This window comes from Amborella trichopoda, chromosome 8 (genome assembly GCF_054954075.1).
Source record: "Amborella trichopoda isolate Santa Cruz 75 chromosome 8, AtrichopodaSantaCruz75HAP2 v2.0, whole genome shotgun sequence".
In the NCBI taxonomy this organism is placed as follows: Eukaryota; Viridiplantae; Streptophyta; class Magnoliopsida; order Amborellales; family Amborellaceae; genus Amborella; species Amborella trichopoda.
In genome coordinates, this window is record NC_142343.1 from 31,186,648 (window position 1) to 31,212,492 (window position 25,845).

A 25,845-nucleotide genomic window follows, 5' to 3' on the forward strand; every position below is an offset into this window, starting at 1 on the left:
AGTATGGATGCAACCCAAAACCAAATGATACAAATTTTATAAGGTATACTTTTTGTAAAAAAGATACCAATAGGGGTATTAGCCAATTCAAAAAACACCTTGCTGGTGTTAGAGGTAACGTTGCTTCTTGTTCAAGGTTTCTGAAGTAATTCAAGATGAGATTAGACATCTTCTGAATTTAGAAGAACCAGAAAAGGTTAAAATAAAAATAAGCCTTGTAATTGAAGTATCTTCTCCAGATTCTAGTTGGAGTGGTGATCCGGATTGGAAGTATGGTTATAACCCGAATCCAAGTGATAAAAATCATATTAAATATAATTATTGTGAAAATAATACTAATGGAGTCATTTACCGTTTTAAAAAACACCTTGCCAGTACTAAGAGGAATGTTACCCCGCGTAAAAATGTTCTCGAAGCTACTAGGGAGCAAATTATACAATATTTGAGTTCAAAGAAGCACAAAGAAAAGGATGGAGCAGCCAAGAGTCCTAAGGCATCATCTACACAAACTGCACATATTAGTAACAAGAAGATAGAAAAAGATGATGACGAAGAGACAGATTCCAAAGAAACAGAGGAAGACGAGCATTATATTGAAGAGGAAGATGACTCTGATGATGATGGCCTCAACTCTGATACATATGATAAAACTTGCCCTATCGATATTCCTTTTGATGATGATGACAACTGAAGACTCTTGCCTCTTGGTTCTGAGTGTTAGAGTGTTGACTGTTGTGTTATATCATGAATGTTGATTTTTGTTAGACTTTATATTTTCTAAATTTTTGTATATTACTGTTATGTTGAGTGTTGACTTTTACATCATACACGTGTATGGTTTTAAAGTTTACTGTTTTAACAATATGGATTATCAAAAAAAATTTCTCGACACCTATCTTTTTCTTCAGCTTGAAATATGGTATTTGGTAGTTTGGTATTTTTTTTCAACTGAGCAGCCGCCTTGGTTCTTGGTGCCCGCCTAGTTGCTGGGCGGCCTGGACCCCCCAGGCCGCCTAGGACCTGTCTAGCGCTTTTTGATACACTGGAGATATATGCTGATCAATGAACAAAAACTTTCCCCTTTTTGTTTCTTTTACAAGTACGACCCAAATCTAGCTATATCGTATCATGGAAACCAGTACAAAGCGCATTTACTATGATCATACAAGGATCTTAGTGGATCACAACAACCACTTTTTCCATGCTTCAAGTTTCATGAGTTGTATGCCAAAAAACTAAGTGGAGAGCATCAATATACTAAGCCTCGTTCGTTTGAATCAGAGCCTCAACCTCTGCAACGGTGCTCTCAGCTTCCTTAACTTCTACTCCTTGCTGATCTGATTCCTTCATCTCAGCCTGAAACCAATGTCAGCAATTCAGTCTTGGAGTATTCAAGTTCATATTGGGACCCGTAGATGGAAAAGACCCCACTAGTTTCAATGTGATAAGGATGCACAAACCAAAATTGCATGTAGATCTGACAGCGCAGCTTCTAGGCGCTTGCGGCAATCAGGAATCATCATTCTTGACTCAGCCAATACGTTCTCCTACTCCAACCATCAAAACAAATAAAACTGAAGGCTGTAAAATGAAAATCTACAGACCGAAATCTAAATTCACTGGAAAATTAATAAAAGAATTAATTATGTTCACCCCCCCTGCCCACCCCAAAACAAACCCAAAAAAGAAGAAGAAGAAGTCCATGAAGAGTATGTCTTAAAAAGTCCTAAAAGATTCTCTCTCTCTCTCTCTCTCTCTCTCTCTCTCTCTCTCTCTCTCTCTCTCTCTCTCTCTGACACGCTCATGCAAGTGTGAGCTATAATCAACAATCTGCAAATTACAACCATCCATGGACACTGAAACTTATTCATTTTCTAAATCTGTTGCATTCATAAGCCACATTCTGTGCTATCAGTCCTGATTCAGAAACAGGGACCTTAACTAGGCTGTAATTTCAATAAGCATACAGCCACAGCTATAATGTAGTAGTAATAGATGCACAGCTATAATGTAGTAGTAATAGATGCACTTGTTCCTCAGTTCCTAGTTGCAGCCACACTTAAATATATGAAACAACAGGAGAAAACAATAGATTCAATAAATGAATAGTACTTGTCTATGGAAGATGGAAAGATAACCGACAACCTTATTTTCCAAAAGGAATAGAAGATGATTTATCTTTTGGCTTATAAGACAAATAACTAGACAAAATGTTTTGCAAAGCTGCAAAAGAAACAGAATTAAATATACAAATAAATTTGTTAGAGCAATTTGTGAATGGTAACATAAGTTGAATCTAATTTCCAGAAGCAGTAATGGTGATGGAAAGCAAATCTCCATTTGTGGAAAAAATAGCGACTGGAGTTACACAAAAGACATACTAGCTAATCACCCTCTCCATAGGGAAAGACCTTAACAGTGTCACCCAATCTGAAGAAAGTCTTAGCGACATTGTCATGTTGGAAGTAAGCCGCGACATTGTCATATTGGAAGTAAGGCACAAGTTCAGTTGCTTCCTTTCTACATTGAAAAACTATGCAACTGTAGCAGTTAACCGGCACAATCATACTATGGAGGAAAAACCATTTGTTCCAAAAGAAATATCATTGATTTTGAAATCTTTTTTTTTTTCTGTTAGTAAATTTTGCTTTTATAAAGACTAACAATTTTTTCAACATTCAGATGAACAAATTCCAACATTCCAAAATCACCACCTGTGGTCTATGTCTCAAGGTGAAGACAAGTGCCCCTACTGTTTGTCTTCTGTGCAACTTAAGAGGCTCACCCCTTCTTTCCCGAGCTGATATTGAATCACAAACCATGACTATATCAGTCTTTTAACAACTCTTCTTCATAACTATACCATTTTGGCAGTGTTTCAAAAAGCGCCAGGAGGCACCTACGCGGTCGGGGGGGTCCAGGCTGCTCAGAGCCTAGGCGGGCGCCCAAAACCTAAGCGGCTTAGTAAAAAAAAAAAAATTTTGGGTTTTTCTCTCTCAAAAATAGCCTCTAATGGGTTTTAGGTTCATTTGAAACCTAAAACCCACAATTTTGCACCTTTAGTACTAAAACAAATGACCCAAAAATGGCCTCAACGAGCAGCATTTCTACCCTTTGACGGGGGCACAGGCCCTGGGCTAGGCTGGTTCCCAGGTGCCCGAGGATACCCACCTAATTTGGCCGCTTAGGCCTAGGCGATGCGCTCAGGTCTTCTGGATCGCCTAGGAGGCCACCTAAGGGTTGAGCAGTCCGTTTTTTGAAACACTGCATTTTGGAAATATTGAGGTACCCCTTCCTTTCATGATGGATCACAAGAAGGCCACCACAAGAACCAGTGACTGCAGGCAGACAAAAGACCAATGTCCCACATAAGGTGCAGGCACCCGGGAGTTGTTACTCCTGTCTCTCTTCAAGAAACACCTTGAAACTCCAAAAAGAAACGAGGCTTTGTGACACAGTATAAAATTAGTAGTGAATAACACCTGGCAAAAATAAACGCGCTTTAGAGAGAAATAAAAACCACGAAGGAAAACACAAGAAGAAAGAACAAAATGTGTGGATCCGAGTATTCCGGCTCGGGCCCACAAGCAAAGGAGAAGAACAAAACACCCACAAAGGGCTCTCTCTCTCTCTCTCTACAAAAAATCTTTCTTTTTCATTCAATCAAAATCAATCTCCAATTACAATTCATGTGCTCCTTTAAAAGGAGTTTGTTTTGACATACATAAAAATAACTACTAAAAAGAAGCTAACTAACAAAATACCATTACTCTATTCCTACCCACGTCACTTTTCAAAAAACATGGACCTTTCCTTCTTATAACTAAAAAGATACCTACTATCCTCTATCCAACTTTCTAAATAAGATAACTACTTTATTTAAACCACTATTTCCTATACTTAAGCTAACCTAGGAAAGATATCTCAAAAAGGTTATTCCATGCATTCCACGTTTCTATCTAAAGACCAACTCTTCTAAAATGGATTCAAACCTTCCTAAAACTACTCCATCCTTTTAACAACCTAATCTATTCATTCTTTAAAGAAAATTTCAAATCCACATGCTTACCCACACGATACGCATCTCTTCAAGTTTAAAAGATGGCTACAAGAAAAGTACGGACCTACTAAAAATAAAGAAACTATACTTCCTAAAATATAGACTTTATCAAACTAACCCAAAACAAATCCCTAGTAATCCTATTTCTAAAAATTGACCCTAATAAAGTAAATTAAAAGTCTATCACAACTATAAAAATAAAATTAACAAAAATCAAAATCAAAATTTGTAGCAACCAGATCTTGATATGCATCATTCTCCCCTAGTTGGAAAAAACTTGTCCTCAAATTTTAAAGTGCACTAACATCAACTTTGTATTAGCCATGTAACCTTCTTCGACCCGGATGTTGTAAACACGATCCTGCAACTTGGGGGTTAGGCAGATCAAGATCTAGTTGCTACAAATTTTAATTTTAATTTTTGTTCATTTTATTTTTAGAGATGTGGAAGTCTTTTTCTTTATTTATTAGGATCAATTTTTAGAAATAAGATTAATAGAGATTTGTTTTGGGTTAGTTTGGTAAAGTCCATATTTTAGGAAGTATTTCTTTATTTTTGGTAGGTCGGTACTTTTCTTGTAGCCATCTTTTAATCTTGAATAGATGCCTATCGTGTGGGTAGGCACGTGGATTTGAAATTATCTTAAAAGAATGAATATATTAGGTTATTAAAAGAATGGAGTAGTTTTAGGAAGGTTTGAATCCATTTTTGAAGAGTTGGTCTTTAGATATAAACGTGGAGTGCATGGAATAACCTTTTTGAAATATCTTTCATAAGTTATCTTAAGTATAGGAAATAACGGTTTAAATACTAGTAATTATCTTATTTCGAAAGTTGGAAAGAGGATAGTAGGAAAATCTACAAGGAAGTTATCTTTTTATTTATAGAAAGGAAAGGTTCATGTTTTTGAAAAGTGGCATGGGTAGGAATAGATTAATGGTCTTTTGTTAGTTATATTCTTTTTTAGTAGTTATCAGTGATTCAAAGAGCAGACCACCTAGCGCCTAGGCTGTCCAGAAGGCCTTGGCGCGTCGCCCCGGCCTAGGCGGTCAATTTGGGCGGCAGTCCCTGGGCGGCCGCCTAGGCGGTATGGAACCCACCTAGGCGGGCGCCCTGCCCAAGGAGGCCCCCTAGGGCCTGCGCCCCGCCTAGGCGGGTGCCCTGCCCAGAAGCGGAAATTTTTTTTTTTCAAAGTTGACAAAAATTGATCAAAACATCACCCATTGATATTAGATTTAATTTTTGATGTTTTATAAATCTATTGGGGGAGGTTTTTAGAAGAGTTTGAGTCCTTAAAACCATCTTTGACTGGGCATCCTTTTTGGATTCGACTGGGCCGCCCATGTTCTGGGCGCCCGCCTAGGCGCTGGGCGGCCTGGACCCCCCAGGCCGTCTAGGACCCGCCTAGTGCTTTTTGAAACACTGGTAGTTATTTTTATGTTTGTGAAAACAAACTCCTTTAAAAGGAGCACGTGAATTGTAATTAGGGATTGAGATAGAGAATACTCGAATCGCACGTTTTGCTCTTCTTCTTGCGTTTCCTTCGTGGTTTTTATTTCTCTCTCTAAAATGCGGTTATTTTTGCAGGGTGTTTTGTTCGCCGATAATTTTATACTGCGTCAAGTGGTATTAGAGCATAAGCGATTCTTGTGAATCGTGGTGTTCGTCGATAAGCACTATGGCTCGTGGACAAGGTCTATCATCAGGTATCAGGACTCAACCCATCAGATGAGAAAGAAACTTCCGAGCTCTATGAGAGATGGAGAACAAAATTTTGCAAAGGCAAGTAAAGGAGCTGACCCTGCGCTTGGCGTAAAAACTAGCCCCAACACACTATGATGACAGTAGTGAGTTAGATGATATTTTCAAGAACCCGTTCCATGCCAATAATCTGTATTGGGAGCCTCATGGTCGAGAGAGTGATCTAATTCCTCATGGTCAGGAGTGCGATCTAGTTAAGTTTGATGAAGAACCAGTTCAAGGTGAAGAACCAGTAGGTTTGGATCTTCATTTGGAATCATCATTCCAAAATGATCTCATCTTTGATGAAGGTCCTATATTTGATGAAGAGCCAGATGAAAGTGATCTCATCTTTGATGAAGTTCCTATATTTGAAGAAGAGCAAGATCAAAGAAAAGAAGTTATCCCTGAGGCAGCAAGAATATCTAATTTTCTTATCAAAAGAGAGGTAGAGACTCAAGATGTTGACTTGAACCTAGAGGAGATTGAGCTTTTGGAGATGCATGTCAAAGAAACAGAAGTATACGTGATGTACCCTAAGGTGAAGTTTGACCAATTTCAGTAAGTCTATGTGGCTCAAAAATCAACATACAAAGACCCTTTCCTCGAGGGCTTAGCAGTTAGAGTGCACAATCATTGTGTTTTGATCAATGCAGTAACTCACAGGTCTCAGGATCGTGTTTACAACATTCGGGTCGAAGAAGGATGCGGGGCTAATACAAAGTTGATCTTAGCGCATTTTAAAACTCGAGGTCAAGTTTTCTCCAACCAACGGATAATGATGCATATCAAGAATTAGTTGATTAAAAAAAATTTATATATATATATTTTTTTAAATGTTGATGATTGTATTACTGTAAGAGAAGAGTTACAAGTTTTAGCCTGAGAGTGCCCTGCTAGACGGGACTCTCGACAAAAAAGAATAGGCCAGCAGACCCTATACAAAATAGGGTTATAGGTTTTCCCTTTTACAGAGTATACAAAAATGGGGTTATAGGTTTGCCCCCTTACAAAGTAAACAATTATCACAAAATTACAAAAAAATTGCCCGTTCAAGGAAAAGTGTTATCCTTGCAAAATGGTATGCGGCCTGCCCAATGCAAAAAAAGTTGAAGGCCTAGTCTTCCTCATGAACGTTGGCTCCGCCCTTCGCCAGCAGATCCGTGAGCTCATTTGACGTCCTCGACGTATGCATCCATGAGACGGGTATATCCCTGCAAAGGTGTTCAATCTCGTCATACAGAAGCACATGGTACCAGGGAGGAGTAGCTTTCCGGAGACCCAAGTTATGATGTTTCGGGCATCTCCCTCCACTATAAGATTTTGTCCCCAAGATTAATCGAAGCTCTGCAGGCCTTTGAGAAGAGCCAATGATTCAGCATACTGTGAATCTTGGACGCGTAGGTATTCTGAGTAGGTGAATAGGATATTGTGTTGGTGGTCTCTAAGGGCACCACCCGCACCTGCATGGCCAAGGTTTCCCAAAGAGCACCCATAGTTTGATTGCTCCTTGAGGGGGTGGTTTCCAGATGCCTGAGATTTTCTTTTCCTTTGGTCTGTGTAGAAGAATATTCTCCCATTGAGATATGAAGGAATTCGTTGGGATTCCTTTGAAGTGGTGATGGTTTGACGTCCAAAAGGTTACCAAGGATGTAACCTTTTGAAAAAGAGCTGGGACCAAGCTGACTTGTCCCTTCACTAAAAAATTTTTATATTTTTTATTGTTATTTTCAGAAGTTAGGGGTATTTTTTTATTTTATTAGGATCAATTTTTAGAAATAGGATTGAGTAAGGATATTTTAGTTTGGCTTGATAGAGTTATATTTTAGGAAGGTGTCTGTATTTTCTACGTGGGATTTATTTAAGCAAGTTAGAATATTTCTTTTTGGAGTCTTGTTTTAAAACAAAAGATAAATACTACAATAGTTTGGTATTAGGGTAGTTGTTGGTAGTGAGAATAAGAGATAAGAGTGTAGTTTGTTAGTTGGTAAGATAAATATTTTGGTTATAAATGGTAGGGTATTAATTGGTAGGTTCCTTTTAGTAGGAAGAGATGTATCTTTAGGGGTGATGTGGCTATCCAAGGAAGTAAACGAAGTTGAGTTTATAAAAGGTGCATCATACAATGTAAACAGATGATTTTTGGTTAATGAAAAATAATTGATCTTTATAGATCGTGTAGAGAGAGAGTGGCCCCTTTGTGGGTATTTTCTTCCCTCTTGTGCTTATGGGCCCGTAGCGGATGACTCAGACCCGCGCATTTGTTCTTTCTTCTTGTGATTTCCTTCACGATTTTTATTTCTCACTCTTAAACGCGGTGATTTTTGTCGGTGTTGTTAACCAGTAACTTTAAATTGTGTCACATTGTTCTTTTTGTTGTGTTTTAAGGCAACAGCTCTGTACCCCTACCTCCTCCAACTAGAAACTCAACACTGAAATATGATAGAGAACAGTGTCACTCTTAGTCCAACCTCCACAAAATATCGAGACCTCCTTAGAAAACCCACTAGCATAATTGACTCCCTTCATGCATAAAATAATAGCCCCCACCTATCCTCTCCTACTAGGAGGTATTTGGGCTCCTCAAAGATATGGACCTCAAACTTTCCTCTCCATCATCTCTTTACAGTGATAACCTGGCCCAGGTTTATAGGGGCTTCAAATCCCATTTTCCATGAACAAATCAAGCATATTGAGGGTGTTTTCACTTTCTTTGTGAGTGCCCAATAGACTTCCTTGCATATTTAAGGGAGAACAAATAATTAACTCGGGTCCCATGTCATAACGCAATCAACTCGTAGTATACCAACTCTCTGTTTCACCCAAGGGTAAAGTCTGTCATAACTCGTCACATATGACATATTAAAGGGTGTGGTTTGCATGAGGTTGCAACCTTAAACAATCAAATTAAGGCACACCTCCAAATTTAATACTAACACACAATTTTGATGTCAAAAATTCTTAGGATGGCCTTATAATCCATTTTCACATCTAATTATAAAATTTTACACTTCAAAAATGGTTCAAATCTGGCTCAGCCTGGGAAAGCGCTACAACAAAAAGGAAGGGGTCCATGTAGCCGCTGCGCCCACCCACTGAGCAGCAGGCTCGGCATCTACTACAAAAAAAAAAAATCCACTGAAGAGAACCACGACTCTGATAGGCAGCAAGTGGAATGGCAGAGAGTGGACCTCAAGTACAGCTATAAAAACATGAAAATCTTGAAAATGGACGGTCCAGATAATGTGTTGTACGATGCGCTATTTTTTGGACTCAAAACATACATTTTTTTATATTCATACATTTTGATGTCGAGATGATCTATTTAGAGGTTTTCCAACATCAAAAAAGTATTTTCCAATGGATTTTTGAGGTGCACCATGATTCTTAATTTTAAAGTTGTAACTTTCTATAAACTTCTTCCTTTAAGGAATAGAAAACAATAAATCTTCAAGCTCCTTCCTACATGCTAAAGGACACTGCCAGTTATGTTAAAAAAAAAAACTGAAGTCTCAACATTCAGCTCACTCATGCAGAAAGACTTGTTCCTTAAAGACAATAGAGTCCAAAATCAGATATGTCAAAGAAACATAAACATGTCATGCTTTAATCTGCTAATATAATCAAAACTCATTTAATATAGCTATAAAGCATGTCTTTCTATGTGTTTAACCATGTGATAAACACTGAAATATATTGCATCAGTTTCTTTTTTTGATGGATTAACTTTGTGTTGATTGTCTAAAGTGCACCAAAACTGATATGATCTGTATGGATGGGTATAGAAGGACAATGCGAAGAAAAAAGTGGCAAATATTTGTTTGTACAGAAGGTTGGTGTAGTCAAAGGAGGGACTCGTGTCTTCCGCTGGTTGTGGTCAAAAGACAAGTAGATCCGGTCAGCCTACCCCATCCTTGGCAAGGGACTCCGCAATGGAATTTACCTCTCCAAGAGTGTAAAAAGAGAATCTGGTGGACCTGAAAAGGAGAAGAGATTTGATCGAAGATGCTCTCCAATCACCGGGGATGACGTGAGGCACACCATGTAATGATGTTATGGCGGTTACCCCTCCATTATGTTCTAACCCCAAGCTTGATCAAGAGTTTGGAGTCCAATCAGTAAGACTTGGGCTTTAGCATGGTTGGTGTCTATGATTCACGCAGGACCAAAGAAGGTGAGGACGGTGCCTCCTCTATGGCCTTTAAAGATAACCCCCAACATTGCCAGGCCTTGGGATACCAAAAGAACTTCTAGCAGAGTTTAACATGATGATGCCCTTAATCTAATGATTCTAGTCGGGATCGACCAAAAAAATGTGTTTCCTTTTGCTGTTCAGGTCTACAGTGAAGTATGATTTAAGCCCTTTACACACTTGAGCCCAAAAATTGGTGGTTGCTTTCATTGGCTCTTTGATAGATGGAGGGGTGTTCTCGGTGTTTTCAAATATTTGCCCATTTTACAACATCCATATAGTCCAAACTGTGACAAATTTTGAGAAATGCTAGAGATGAATTTGGTGGATGTGAAAGAAGATGATGTTCAAGACCAAAACGGGAGTTGGAGGCTGGGGTAACTCATATCAAGTTAAACAAGTCTAGTAGGAAGGGCCATATTTGAGCCATGAACTTGCAATAGATTTTTTGGAAATCCGATAACTAAAAGGAACTATGTCTTCAAACATGTTACCTTCTTTGAGAATATACCTTATTTTCTTTGGAGAGAGATTCAATATCCACTATGTCACCCAAAAATCCTATTCCTCTTCCAATTATCACAAACAACTCCAAAAATCCAACGAAGGAACAAGTGGAATCTATTCAGAAACAGCTGAATGTGTACACCCGAAAAAAGAACAAGCGAAAGTCTGATGTAAACAATTAACCCCAACGCATTGACTCGTGAGGTACTTCTCCTTCTACCCCAATACTTCTTAACTCGATTTACCTATTTTCGTAAAAAGAAAAAAAAGAACTTGTACTTCTCATTGGGTCAGTAAGTTTGTTTCTTATGCTTTACTTTCACCCTCCTTTCATGCATAACTTTGCTCTGCTTCCTCTGTTCCTATTCCCACCAAAGCTGCAAATGCATTGGCTTATCCAAAATGGAAAACAAACATGATTGAAGAAATGATTGCCTTAGCGAAGTAGCAAACTTGGGATGTAATGGATCAGCTAGAAGGATAACATGTGGTAGGATGCAGGTCGGTGTATACACTGAAGCACAAACCAGATGGTTTGGTTGAGAGATACAAAGCTCGTCTAGTGGCTAATGGATTTATGCAGTTATATGGGGTTGACTATAAGGAGACTTTTGCTCTTGTAGCAAAATCAAAATCAGTATGTGCACTTTTATCAATTGCAGTAAACAGGAAATAGCCACTTCACCGATTCCACATGAAGAATGCCTTTCTCCATGGAGATTCAAAAAAGGAAGCATATATGGCACTACAACATGGGTTCTATGCTCATAGAGAGAAAGGGAAGGTATGCAAGTAGAGGAAAGCTATATATAGGCTGAAACAGTCACCTCGGGCAGTTCAAAAAAAATTTGGTATGACAATATAACATTTTGGATTTCAAAGGAGTGTTTCTGCTCATTTTGTATTCGTTAACAGAGATTCTTGCTCTGCCAAAACACTCAGTGTACGTGGATGATATTGTGCTCACAGGCAATACTGACCACGAGATTAAAAAAGCCAAAGATTTCTTGGGGGTGTTTTTGACATCAAGGATCTTGGTCCATTGAAATACTTCCTTGAAATAGAGCTGGCTCGGTCCAAACAAGGAATGTTTTTGTCTCAAAGTAAGTATACTCTTGTTCTCCTCAATGACACAGGAATACTTGAAGCCAACCTAACAGAATCTCCCATAGGGGTTAATTATGAACTGTATGATCAGCAGTCAAAGCTTTTGGATAACCTGGTGTATATTAGAGATTAGTGGATAGACTCATTTATTTGACTGATACACGGCCAGACATTGCATATGCTATAAGCGTGGCAAGTCAATTTATGTATGCACATTACTTGGAGGCTATTTATTGCATTTTATGATATTAAAAAATCTGCTCCAGGAAGAGGGTTACTTTATAACAATCAAGGTCACCTTCATATACAAGGCTTCTGTGATGCAGATTAGGCCAGGTGTTCTCTTGATCGACAATCTACCAGTGGCTACTTTATGACAGATGGGTGGTAACTTGGTCCCCTGGAAGGGTAAGAAGCATAGTGTAGCAGCTCAATTTTCAGAAGAAGCTGAATATCGAGCAGAGGAAAATGCTACATGTGAAATAGTTTGGCTCTATCCTCTTTTTCAAGAGATGGGTGTTAATGTATAAACTCCTTTTCCTCTACATTGTGAAAATCAACTGGGAATTTATATTGTCTCAAATCCTGTCACTTCATCAGAGAAAAGGTTGCTTCAAAGATAATATGTACGCCATTTGTTTGCTCCAAGAATCCATTGGCAGATATACTTATCAAGGCTTCTAATCAAGTTCGACTAAAATATACTTAGGGGAAACTGGGCATCTATGATATATACGCTCTAATTAAGGGGCAGTGTAGTAATTGTTATGGTGCCCATGGCATTAAGAAACCTATAATGCACTATTATGGGCCTCATGCCCATTTTGGAAACCTACATATGGTAATAATGCATATTGAGCAAAAATCCAGGCACTTTTGGAACCTCAATATGTACTAAATGTGTATAATATTTTATTACATTTGGATGAGTTTCTATGCATGTTGACCTATATTGTAACTCCCAAACGGGAACCATATGTGTATATAGAGCACATTGCCCCACGATTTGTATAGTGTGTGGAAGGACATCTATATTTACACAATCTTGTGCTTGAATATATATTTATCTCTCTTCTCTCTCAATCTTAATACAACTCAATTTTCATTTACAAAATCAAAATCAATTTTCACAAAGTCCAATTTGCCCATGATAATTTTCATTGATCAAAAGAGATCTAAATGTAGAGAGGGTTCATGCCCCTTAGTTTCAATTTTCTTCTCTCTAATTTCACATGAAATGAGAGATAGAGATGTGACTCTAGCTCTCGATCAATTACCGTGCACATTGGGGTGCACATGGGATGCATGAGAGTGTGACAAGTGTCATGCAAGTGGGCTTTTTAATTTCCCATTAGCCCTAGGATTTCACTCAAAATATCCAACCCTATGCTGAAGATGAATGCAAGTGGGATAAAGGAGAGAGTGACAAGATGTCAAGCAAGTGGGTTTTTTAAATTCCCAATGGCCCTAGGGTTTCAACTATAATATCAAACCCTCTGCCCTATTAGACAATCCACCCATTGTCAAATGTGTGCAAAATTCAAACACTTTAAATATTTTAAATCAAACTTCTCTCAAATAAGTAGGCTTATATGCCCTAACCAAACCTTATAAGTAGATGCCCCCACATGGATGACATCACCCATATGTCACCTATAAACCACATGTGCTAGGTTGGGGCCAATATGTCACCTATTTGGAGTGCATGTGGGGCCCATTGGCCATTTAGGTCCCATAAGTGTCTTAGGTCACACATGTCCTTGTTCGTCATTTTTTCAAACAACTTTCCCAACTCATTCAGGCTAAAACCAAAATCTAAAAAAACTCCCAAAACTCACCAAAAATCACTTTTGAGTTTGTTTTATCGTTTTGAGTTGGTTTGAACTTCTAAAAAAATATTTAAAAATTAGGTACCTTCAGGAATTCAAACTTGAATATGTCAGGCATTCCATCAAGCTTATCCCGGAACACTAAACCAATCATTTAAATTGGCCCGACAGAACCCCTGACCCACAGGTCTTAAGTATGATTGGGCTAAGAAAGTCAACTAATAGATGGTTGGATTCAGGGACGTGAATTGCAGGTGCGCCTTCAAGGACAATACTCAAGCATCATAGATGCGGGGGTCCTCTATCAAGCACATGTTCATAACGTCTTTATGGTAGATCATCTGAAAAGGGCGGCTTCCCCTATGTGGCAGTCCTATGCACATGTTGTAGGTTGGCTAATGTCGAGGATTTGGCCCTTGTATAATCAAGCCGAGCCTCCCCACACAATAATCCATAGTACTTTGTACAGTAGTCTATAGTGATCCATATATATCTATGGTATACACAGCAATCCGCTAATGCCCTGGCTAGGTAATGACGACGGACAAGCCGACCTCGACTGAGGGATTACCCTCAACCATCACGGCAAAATCAGGGTTTTAGCCCCTTTCCCCATTGTCTTGGGTTTTGTGACTCTATAGACACCATTTAGGTCCAACACTACAAAAACCCAACGAGTCACATGGATCCCTTTCAAGTCCATACTCCCAATGGAGTTAAAATCTCATAAAGAGACATGTTGTCAAGATCATGAAAGGCCACATAAATCCAACATATATGCCCTATTTGTAAAGCTCATGCAACAAAGATACAATCATGTGATATAGTTAACATAATAATAATAAAATAAAATAAGATACAATCATGTGATAAACAACATTATTTTCTTTATCTTTTTTCTTTAAAAAAAAAGAATAAGAAAGAACATCTCTAGCTTCTTGACATATACTAGAAAAATGTATTATGTCTCAACAATCACGCCACATAATATCAGGCAACAAAATTTATACAATATATGTTGGGGTTTGTGATCGGAGCCCAATGATGATTTATAGGTCTTGAGAGCTTCATGGTCTCCTATGTGTGGATATAGGCCTGTGAGGGTAAGGGCAAAATCCTCAAAAACTTCAGCATCACCTGTACATATGACAGCTGCATTGCCCAAAAGCAACCCTGAAAAGGGATACGTTCATATGTGCATAGAGAGACTTCCCCTTACACTATAGTGATATGTGTGTGTCACATGCTCTTAAAGGGGAACTTACAATCCACATTCTGGGGTTGTGGTTCTACTATTTATTGGTCAGCTTTGACGAAAGAACCATGAGGCCCTGCATGAGACTATTGGTCATGGGTCTCGTTCGATTGGTTTGAGAAGTCGTACATGGCGGTTATTGGGATAGCTAGAGTGCCCTGACAATCACTTTTTCTTGACTCATTGGAACCAGTCCACTTCGAGATATTTTGTTTTTAGTGTAAGATAAGTTTTTATGGATTTTAGACATTTATTTTAGCATTTTTAAAATTATTTTAAGCAATTTTTTTTTAAATCTCTTAAAAGGGCATTTTAGACATTTTTGTTTAATGGATGGGCTAATACGTACATGTGTGGGTTCCATGGATCCAACCCCACATGTGCACCACACCCACATGGGTGGGTCGTGGAGCCCATGGGGTCGACACCTCACAAATGGAGGTGGGACGCCCCTCCTTCTCTTCTTTTATTTTTATTTTTAAAATAAAATGTGTCTTGTTTAGTAAGGAAATCTTTGGAGAAGATATATGGCCTTACTTTGTGGAAGTTAGTTTTTTAAAATATCCTTCACATATTTGACCAAATCTTTTATCATTATAGCTTCCTACAATTTTGTGAGAGACAAGGGAAGTTCTAGAAAATTGTTTTTTATTAATATTATCCTAGGTTGACTAAAAGTGGATATGGGTCAATGATTCAAGGGATAAGGTTCCTAGATTTCTCTCAAAATGATGATGGTTGATTCATAGGATAGATGGCTTAGATTTTTCCTCTCTACCCTCACAAATTCCCTAAAATCCCATTGGTCATGATGAGTCACAAATTGGATAAGCATGTGGCCCATATAAAGAGAGGCTACCCCTTCATTCTCTTCATCACAATTTCCCTAGTCTCTCTTCTTGTCTCTTCTCCATGCCACCCAACCTCTTCCTCTTTTTCTCTCTCTCTCTCTCTCTTGACCATAGAGGGTGGCACACACCACCAAAAGTACTAATGGTGGCACGCCACTCATAGACTAGTAAGAAAGGCCACGCCCAAAGTAAGACCGACGAAGGTGCCTTACGAGGCATGCCCTAGGGAGGTCCGATAGGGGTCTAGAAATCCCGATCATGTTTATACTCTCAAAATCCTATATCTGTGAGATATTGCCTAAGGAAGCTTCACGTTTCAGAAAATTCAGCATGGCCAATAGGATCAGAGTGTGCCATAGGTTAGGAAATCAAGTGTGAGGTGTACGAAGTCCTAAAAGGGTGACCCAAGGCAAAATCAAGTAAGTCTTCCCGGCTCTCTAAGTTTATTTTCAGCCATTATTATTCAAATTCTAAGACCATTATTTGCATTAGAATTCTTAGTTTAAGCTTGTATTTAGCTCCTGGATTGTCTATTCTTTTTTGAAGTAAAAGGAAATATCTTAAGCTATATTTGGCATTTTATTTCTCATTTACAATAATGCTTGGTCACGCACTTGTAAGTGGAATTCAGATACACTAATGAAAAGAAAGAATTTTTTTTTTGTTTTATTCCCTTGAATTCTGCGTAGCCATTTTTACAATATAATATTTAATCACCCACCTGCACAACCAAAAGCATATTTTTCAAGAGTACCAATTGAAACATGTTCAAAGTTCAAAGTATATGCAAAACTTTCGCTTTAGGTACACCCTATCAGCCAAAATAACAGCACCAATACCTCCACCTCCAACCGCCCATATCTGGGGAGGCTTTGTGAAGGTCAGCTTCAGTTACGCATGTAAAGGGGTTACCTCATCCATAAATATTTAGATGTGCATATAGAAGTGTTCCGACTGTCCTACATTAAATTAAATGCATTAAATACAATCTGATAACTTTATCCAAGACCCAGATCAAGATTCAAAATTTTCTAGACTCCCACAAAGTTATCTATGGAAGATTATCAAGATGCAATTTCAAAAACCATGCAAATAATAGACACATAATTTCAATGTGAATGTCTACAAGATATTGATGCCTAAAAAAGCACATTATATTCATATACTTATAACAATGTTTCAAAAAACAGTCCGCCCGGAACTTAGGCGCCTGCCTAAGTGCCCTAGACAATGACCACCACATGCCCGGACCCAAGTGGCCCAACACAGGCGGATGTACCTGGGCGGGTGCCCGGGAGAGCTAGGATTGCGCCAAGCACCCAGTTCCGGGCAGGCACCCAGGGCCACGAGCCCTTTTTCATTTTTTTAAGTCACCCAAAAGGGCAAAAAGGGTCATTTTGACCCCCAAGATAGTATAAATATATTATGGGGGTTATTTTTAACCCTCCAAAGTTAAAAATACATCAATCTCTATGCTAAACGTATTTCTGAGAATCTAAAGTAATTTCTGATAATTGAAAGTATTTTTTGTGGATTAAAAAAGTTTTCTTTTCTCATTAAAATTATTTTTAGGATGCTATTGGAGGTATTATAAGACTTTTTAATTGATTAGTAGCTTAATTGAGGTAACCAACATCAAAGACCATAGATTGGGCAAAATTTCTACTACAGGGCGCCCGAGGTTCTGGGTGCCAGGCCGACCACCTGGGGGCCGCCTAGCATTTTTTGAAACCTTGACTCATAAAGAACCAAATGAATAGTAAGTTTAAGGGCCACAGCACCATCGTCTAAATTTCAAATCCGTGATTACCCAGTAAAAAAAAATCAATGTTAACACCAAATAGTGTGACTACAAACCTTAGCAATGTCGAAAAAAACAAGAGCAAAGAGACATGGCTCACTTCTCTACAGTGGCATCATGACGAAACATCAGGGATCCTAGCATGGTAATTAAAAATAGAAGATAGATCCCAGGTGTTCTTGAGCCATCATGCCTGGAAGTGCCCGTGTAAGCAATCTGCCTAAGGCACCTCAGCAATTTCAGGTCCAAAACTTTTCTGCTGAATGTGCCTTGCCTGGGGGCATCCATTTTAATTTTGATAGATGCTCATGACTCTTATGCACTTTGGACCACTATGAACCTGTGACATTAAAATTTTGCTGCCCCAAAATTCTGGGTCAACTCTTTAAATTGTTCAATATCATTATCAAGATAAAGGAGAATATGGATTATTTTGGCCCCTTTTTAAGGCTAAATCCTCATATAATGCGATAAAACTAGTGCATCATGAGATCTCTTACTTTGCTAAGTACCACTACCAGTAAAACTGTCGAATATAAAACAATACTTAGTTACTACATCTTACACAGCCCTCTTCCAGTTTAGATATGCTCACTGCTCCAGTTTAGATATACTCACTGCCCATGCTCACAGTGACATACCTGTTGTTTAAGATCATAAGGGTCAGCCCCTCTCTCCTTCATGTCTGAAGTTTTAGCAGCTTCTTTCTCCACCTCTTTCTCATAAGAGTGAAGTTCTTTGAGAATCCTTTTGCAAGTACCTGTCTTGATTTTCAAGCTCCTAACGGTTGCCATATCCTGGAGCATAGCAAGGATGTCTTCAAATGAGGGTTTTAGACAGTGACTGGAAGTAGTAAAGCACAACCAATTGAACAACAGATGCCAAAGCAGCAACAATAAAAAATTGAATTGAGGAGATCACATTCATTCCCCAAAAGTATATGTACCTAGGCCAAAACCATTCTAGTTTCACAAGATAGTGAACTCACTGCATACATGTATAAAAAATAACTGAGAAACCAAAGTTGTAGACACACATTGAAGTTGTATGTCTACCAAATTTCAGCTAGAAACAATATCTGAGAAACCAAAGTTGCAAAGACAAATCAAACTGCATTTTGGATCTACATTCATGGGAAGGCATAAGCAATCAGTCCAGGAATCCCAGTCACCCTTGAGTAAAACAGATTCCATTTATTCAGAATGAGGGATTAAACCATTTTAATGCAAGTTCATGAACAAATGATCACAGTCACCCTTGAAGGGAGGACACAAGTGCTAATAGTAGAGCTTGACCACTCACATACGTAGAAATATGTAAGTCCAAACACATTCGACATGAAGCATCAATAGAGACAATCGGAGTTTACTTTGTAAGTTAGTGCCCATCTCTGTTCAGAGACTCATTTAAGCAGATCAAGTAACATCCTCAAAGTTGTGATATCATATATGCTGACAATTATTACATCCCTTAAATGAAATGAAAGACATACTTCATATGCTTTCCACTGTCATGAATCCAAGATTGGAAGAAATGCAGATAACACATTAGGAGGCCCTTTTGTTTGATCCCCTTGGATGCTTTTGGGAAAGCAAAGAGGAACTTCTGGTTAAACAGTGCCTTAATACACTGAGGGAAAGGGAGAGATTTCTATCACTTGCTGCAAGGGTAGTTAGCAGTACTGATTTTAAGTAGAGAACAATAGGCTGCCATAGGTACTTGTTAGCGAATTATCATGGGGATGCTGGTCAAGCACACCAAAAATGGGTGGAATAAAAACTCGTCGAATCAGAGAAGATCCTAGGCTTGTCCTACAATCGTAGGTTTGAGGGTTTCTTTGGCCCATTTAGGATATTGAAGAGAAGAGATATCAAAGAAGGTGCTAAAGGAGGATAGCAAATAAGAAAAGGGAAGGGGAAAACCATCTAACAAACCTGGTGTCCTCTATTGAAATGAGAAAAATGAAACTCATGGGAAGTTTTCCGATGTTAATATATGCTAGGTTGGAGCCTGCTGCTTAGGGGGTGAATTGGATGTCATCCTTCTCCCTTTTTAAAAGGATGATGGTCCGGCCAATGAAACTCAAGAAATAATGCCTTAGATGTCCCAACCACATCCAACCCAAGATAACAATTCCACAAAAGTCCAGGAGGCAGCAGATGAACAGTGTGCTACACAAGTGGAGTATAAGAGCAGCATACTACAGCAGTCAATGAAAATGATACCTGTGCCACCACAGAGAAATTAAAATGAACCATGTGGTTCAACAAGCACCATAATGAAAGAAGAAGCCAAGCAAAGAGAAAAGGGAATTTATCACCAATGAAGAAATGCTTGGAAAGGATTGGATGGATGAAATGGCTGGGAAACATCAATGGAAGAACTGAAGACAGAATTGGAAGTGATGAAATAAATTATATTATAAAATCTCTTAATTTAGAGTAGAGAGTCAGGCCTTATGATAGGTACTCTGGCACTCATAGCCACAGTCGGACGATAAATTAGATTTTATAGTCTTGAGCCTAATATAAACATTGAGCCTAATATAAACACTTAGGAAGATACAATGGGTGAAGCCCCAACAAACTCCCGCTAGCTTAAGGGAAAAGGGAAAAAAAAAGAGTGTGGAACAAGCATCTTACTTTATTGGGTATCACAGACAAAGTTTACATTGGCCATTGGTCAACAAGCAGGAGGAGCTCACGATGAAAAAGATTGATTTTTATCCAGTATCCAATGACTGGGAAGTCGATTACTCAGAACGGGAACCAATGGATTTTAACTAGGCCAGACTCACACCATGTCACAATTCTTCTCAACACTTAGCCAGGAAGAAGGGACCCTTCCCCATCTGAGAACATTTTGGAGCACCAAGACAACCTAAATAATATTCAGAATGGTGGGATGAGTAAGGGAACAATGGGTGGCAATAATCTAAAAGGTGAAGATACCACATTGATTCAGACAAAGTATCATGGAGCTAAACCAGTCCATTTTCAAAAACCTAGATGGGAATAGGGATAAAATTCCAAGGAAGATCTTGGCATCAGAAGAAAGGACTAAAAGCATAAGTCTAGAAAAGTGATGGACCACAGAGTGAGCCAAAAAGAAATGAATTGGAGCTAGAAATCAGAAGTAAAATGGAATCAGGAGGGGTTTGAAACACCAACTTCTTCTCACAATAATGCCAGTTGGGGGGAAGTAAACCCACCAAGGGAAGGCAACATACCAAAAGAAGCATTAGAGGCTTCACTTGTCATTTCAGGCTACTATTCTGAACTCTATTCAGTAGACCATAAGGCAAAGGTCAAAGTTAGATTGGGTCATCTTTTACAGCATTCGCAACGAGTTGGCAGAATCGCTGGAACAAAGATTCGAGGAGGAAAACCAAGCAGCAAGCAGACCATAGAAATGGCTTTGGTAGCCCATATGCTATCAATCTTGGAGTACATGTTCGACAAAATGAGTTCCAGTGGTTGATGGTGTAAACATATTGTTTTCATTACTAATTATGATAACGAATTCCTCTATCTAGAGATTTCATGTTCTTAAGGCAGAGTACCCCAATCTCCCTTCATGTAATACAATTGTTTTATGTCTGACAATTATTGATAAATGGTAGACCTAAGCTTGGCATCATTCAAGGTTTGCAATATGAGGTCGCGTCACATCAGTTTGCAAAATGAGGCAATGGTTTTCTCTGATGTTGTACATAATTAGGAACAAGCTACGGAGGATCATCGCCCAGTATAAATCAGTGTCCACCTATCAAGTCTAAAACTTAACTTAAGAGTTTTGGTTCAGGCAACAAGGCTGCAAGCAATGTTGTTTAGACCAGACCAGTGATCAAACTATGAGAGTTTTAGGTTAACAGGTCACTGGTTGACCAGTCGAATTGATCTAAAAATTGCAAAAACAAAAAGGAAACAAAGAAAAGCATGAAAAATAAAGAAAATTATGGAAAATCAGAAAATATTAACATAGAATATTCAAAAAAATATTAAAATAAAAATAACCCATCAAGTAATAATTCAATACTTGTAAACAATGGAATTGAGTCAAATAACTATTGAAGGCACAAAACAAAAAGTCAGAAAAAATGTTTATAAAAGTCAAATTTTCACATAAAAAAAATAAAGAAAATACCCAACATACATACTGTGGGTACTTTCGGGTATAAGCGAGGTTTTGCTAGAAAAACCACTAACAAATGAAAATATGCAACATCCGCAAAAGAAAACCATTAACATGAAAATACAACAAATACATGATATGGGTATTTTCACAAAAATAAAAAAAATAAAATATCTTATTCATGTTTTGAACAAATTGAATTTAGCTCCAATGATGTCTTAAATAATCAAAAATAAAATAAAAAGGCAAATGAAAACAAAAAAACAAAATTTTATACACAAATGAATGGCATATAAGATACCATCTAAACAAAAAACATTGTGTTAAACTTATTAACTAAAAAACAACCATTAATGAATAAAAGGATCAATGTATTCATTGTCTCCAGAAAAGGCAAAAAGTAAAAAATATCATTTCTTAATAAAACCCTAAAAAATTTCAATTTTCATTTCTGTTTTTTCAACAATGAACCAAACAATCATAAAAACAATTGAATATACTTATTTCGGACTTCAGAAAAAAGCAGAGTGATGGATAGATACCCCTTAAAAGAACGCCAGAATTTTGCCCAAAAGATGGTGGTTTTCAGGTTGAGAAAGATAGAGCAAAAATCACCAAATGAGCTCTCTCTTTCTCTCTCTCTCTAAAAATCACCGTTTTAAAACCTCAAAACCTTCTCTTATAATGAAAATTACCAAAACATACCCATAGTTAATTAAAAAAAGACAAAAAACCAATTAAAAAGACCTATTTACAGCTGGTTTCAGGTTCAAACCAGCGAGTCGAGTCCGGTCTTATACCATTGGCTGCAAGGTAGCTAGTGTGGAGGGCCCACTACTCCAGTCAACGAATGGGATAAGGTTTAAGTCACCAAATAAATACATTGCATTGCACTTCCTCTATGCATAGGCAAGTCAAAGTGACCCCTTGAGAATCTAATAATTTTAAAAAACAAGTGCAAATGCGTGTTGCCTCTAGAATTTGGTGGCCTCATGAATTACCACAGTCTCTTTCCAGATTGCACCTGGTATGGCAAAAGAACTAGATTGGGTTCATGGTGGGCGACAGGAATAAGTCGTATGGCATTGTCCGAGCAGAATGTTCAAAATGAGAATGGTCAGGATGGGTCACAAGAACATAACGCATAAACAAGACAAGGATTAATAGATTATTACTGTATAATCTAGTGAAGAGGTAATCGAAGTCAGGATAGCTTCACATAAGGAATATAAAATCAATGGGTTGGAGGCTAAAGTTTCAGTTGTACCCTGCATGTGCAAGTTCTTTGGCCCATAAATCCTTGGATTGCCAAAAGATATATCTCCCTTAATCAGAACAAAAATTCTAATGTTATTTAACAACTAAGTACCAATCATGGTAATAAATCGCATTAAACACATTTTGAATGTCATATTTGAATAAAGTAAAACCATATGTACAAAAGATACTTCGATAATTTAGTGACCATTTTTTGACAAAATAGAAGCTAGCACTAACACATCAAAGTGAATACATATTAAAGATTAGATGTGCATTCCCTTGACTGGACAAACAGGATAGGGGAAAATAATTCAACTTTTACAATTGCCAAACAGAGTTAACTTCGAACTCAACCTAAGTCTATCGGGATGAGATTGTCTCTGAAAACAATGCCACCATTCACATCAGATATTTCTATAACCAGTTTTCTCAGTAGGAAGGTGCAGTGTAAGTCATCAGTGGTTCCATTCATAAGCCATGGAAAGTCATAGATTCAAGACAACGGACCATATCTTGACCTCTGTGTTGCAGTGTAGAGATGATGATCCACTGATTCAGCTTCATATTTGCACCTAGCACATCTCTCAGTACAAGGAACGACCTTACTTCTAAGATGATCAATGGTTAACACTTTGTCTAGAGTTGCCAACCACCCAATAAAAATAAAATATAATATAAATAAAAGGCAAAGTTGTGTTCAGTTACTGGTCAGAAATACTTACTACCTTATGTTTGGATAAATCAAGGGAGTCGCATGAAATATAAATAACACAATCCAGTCATGAGCCACAATTAAATCATATTGATGCGCCACACACTCAGTCATGTGCCACAATTTCTCATTGGCTTTACAGGGTAAAGTCTCTAGTCAAAATTTCGGCCCTATAATCCAAAATGGCTCCTGACCCTATAGATGCTCTACACAATTAAATCATATCGATGCTCTACACACTCAGTCATGTGCCACAATTTCTCATTGGCTTTACAGGGTAAAGTCTCTAGTCAAAATTTCGGCCCTATAATCCAAAATGGCAAGCCACCTATTCCTCGCATGCATTAGCTCTGCACCATATGTATCTAAAAGCAAATAAACATTTTGGGAATTACCACAAGGAGAGTTTGCATGTTAAAAACAGCAAACACTGTCTAATCTGACCCAAAAAACTGTACGAGGCAGAGGCATAAGCTCTATGGATGTTATCTTTCTATGCAGGTAGTTTGCTTGTTCGCCATACAATAATCAGTGTCAAATTCTCAAAACCAGACTCACAATAAATAAATAAATAAGTATTATACTACACAGAGAGACACAAATCATCGAAGAACCTCAGATATGTTAGCTGGGATCGGATGAATGATACGAACATAACACAAATACAGACAGAGCACTCATGGATTCTCATATGGAATGGTTTTTAAACAATGCAAATGTGAATTGATGATGCTTCAATATTGTGAATTTCCCTACTTTTATCTACCGCATTCTCGGCGTAACAGTCACATTATTATCGCAAAAGCCACATGCTTCTAGCCACCAATTTATGTCAGATCAGCAATTTCAAGAAAGGATCCTTTAAAATGTGTTTCTTTAGGGTGGGTAAGAGATCAAAAGATGCATAATCTTTTGACCCTAACCAGCAGATACATATTCAACAGCAGATGCATATTCAATAACACATACATTCTCTCTCTCTGAAGTGGCATCGTTTCCCTTTTGCAGTCTTCGAAGAAAATGGAAAGACATCCCAAATTATAACAAAACAAGGCACAAAAGGGCAATCAGAAATTGCATCTTCAAGTTTTACTTAGGCAAAAAAACAAAAAAAATGGAAAGAGATAGAGATGCAGACCTTCTCCTACCTCCTTTTCCTTCCCTGTGTGTAGTGCAGGTAGTAATTCACGCCTGTATCTCCTACACTGTTATTAAATGGACCGCGAAGTAAACCTTTTTGCGGAAATTTTTGAAATAAATTCAGTTTGGAAATTGTTTATAAAAGGTTACTAGAAATAGAATCAAGGTTCCTCTAAAAAATCTCTTGAAAAATGTTGTTTTGTCGTTAGAAAAATGTCTAATTAATCATCTCGCGGGAGAAACAAAAGATTTCGAAGTCCCAAAAATAATACACGTTGTAGTATATTATTTGGACAGTCTATTTTTAATGGAAAATTGTTTCATGTGGGGTGGACTACATTTCTACACATGCGGTTCAAAGGTGTAAAGCATCTATGGATGCAAATAGGCGGTCCATCTAAAACAAGTCTAACTTACTGTCTAAATGTTTTTTTAATATAATTATTATTTTTAATTTTTAATTTTTAATTATTATTATTTTCATATTCATGATCTCCATGTTAAAGATCATGCATTATTTAAAAATATGAATCAAATTATATTTAAAAAATATATTTATTGTCAAGCCCACATTTCTACAATATGCGGGTTGGTTGCATAGAAAAGTGTCCATGTGTTTGTAGATGTGCATAATTTAAATCATTTATTTAGTTTAAATTTTATAATTAGAGATGAAAATAGATCATCGTGTCATCTTAAAACAAGTAACATCAAAATTGAATCTTATGATGGAGTTTGGAAGTGCCCCTTATTTTGATTATTTAATGTTGCAACTTTATGCAAACTACACACATTTGTTTTTACCAGTGGTTTAAAAACCGGATCGGTGATCCGGATAGAGCATCCCAAAAACCGATCAAGATCGGTGAATTGGCGATTCGGATCGGGAATCGGGCCGAATCGTTCTGATTAAGCCTTAAAAAAATTCAAAAAATTTATTAAAATTCATTATAAATGTTGTTTTTTATGAATCCAATAAAAAATGAGAGTACTACATTATTAACTTTCATTGTTTTCATCAATTTATAAATATTGAGATGTTCTTTTTCTGTATGAACTTATGTTGACCATTAAATTTACATCACACAAAATTAAGTATATAATCACATATGGACTACAATAAAGAGTTGACTAAATCGATGAAAAATTGGCTATTAAAATCTCGAATTGGCGGAAAACCCTAATCCGCTAAAAAAACCCAAATTATTACAACCTAACTAACTATAATATAATATACCAACAATATTTTATAATTAT

The 25,845-nt window shown here is 37.6% G+C and overlaps 1 protein-coding gene across 3 annotated transcripts; it reads right to left on the reverse strand.

Annotated features, from left to right (window-relative positions):
• Positions 1-1,053: 1,053 nt before the first annotated feature.
• On the reverse strand, positions 1,054-24,970 carry KIS (tubulin folding cofactor A (KIESEL)). Of its 3 annotated transcripts, none has more exons than XM_006828216.4 (4): positions 24,587-24,970; positions 17,984-18,139; positions 1,461-1,547; positions 1,054-1,356 (listed from the first exon to the last, which is right to left on the reverse strand). In XM_006828216.4, the coding sequence occupies exons 2-4, from the start codon at positions 18,134-18,136 to the stop codon at positions 1,258-1,260; spliced, it is 339 nt and encodes a 112-aa protein (XP_006828279.1). In that variant the 5' UTR covers positions 18,137-18,139; positions 24,587-24,970; the 3' UTR covers positions 1,054-1,257. The 3 variants fall into 3 exon arrangements, with proteins under 3 accessions (XP_006828279.1, XP_011627359.1, XP_011627364.2); XM_011629057.3 differs by having other exon boundaries at positions 24,597-24,938; XM_011629062.3 differs by having other exon boundaries at positions 24,418-24,613.
• Between the last annotated feature and the right edge of the window lie 875 nt (positions 24,971-25,845).

Bases quoted from the DNA above. Each gene is read 5' to 3' on its own strand.
- KIS (XM_011629062.3), bottom strand. From the start codon at position 24,480: ATGTCTTTCCATTTTCTTCGAAGACTGCAAAAGGGAAACGATGCCACT. The intron at 1,548-17,983 runs GTATGTCACTGT...TGGTTGGAGTAG, and splicing joins CTTATGATCTTAAACAACAG to GAGAACGTATTGGCTGAGTC. The intron at 1,357-1,460 runs GTTTGTGCATCC...CATTGGTTTCAG, and splicing joins CAGATCTACATGCAATTTTG to GCTGAGATGAAGGAATCAGA.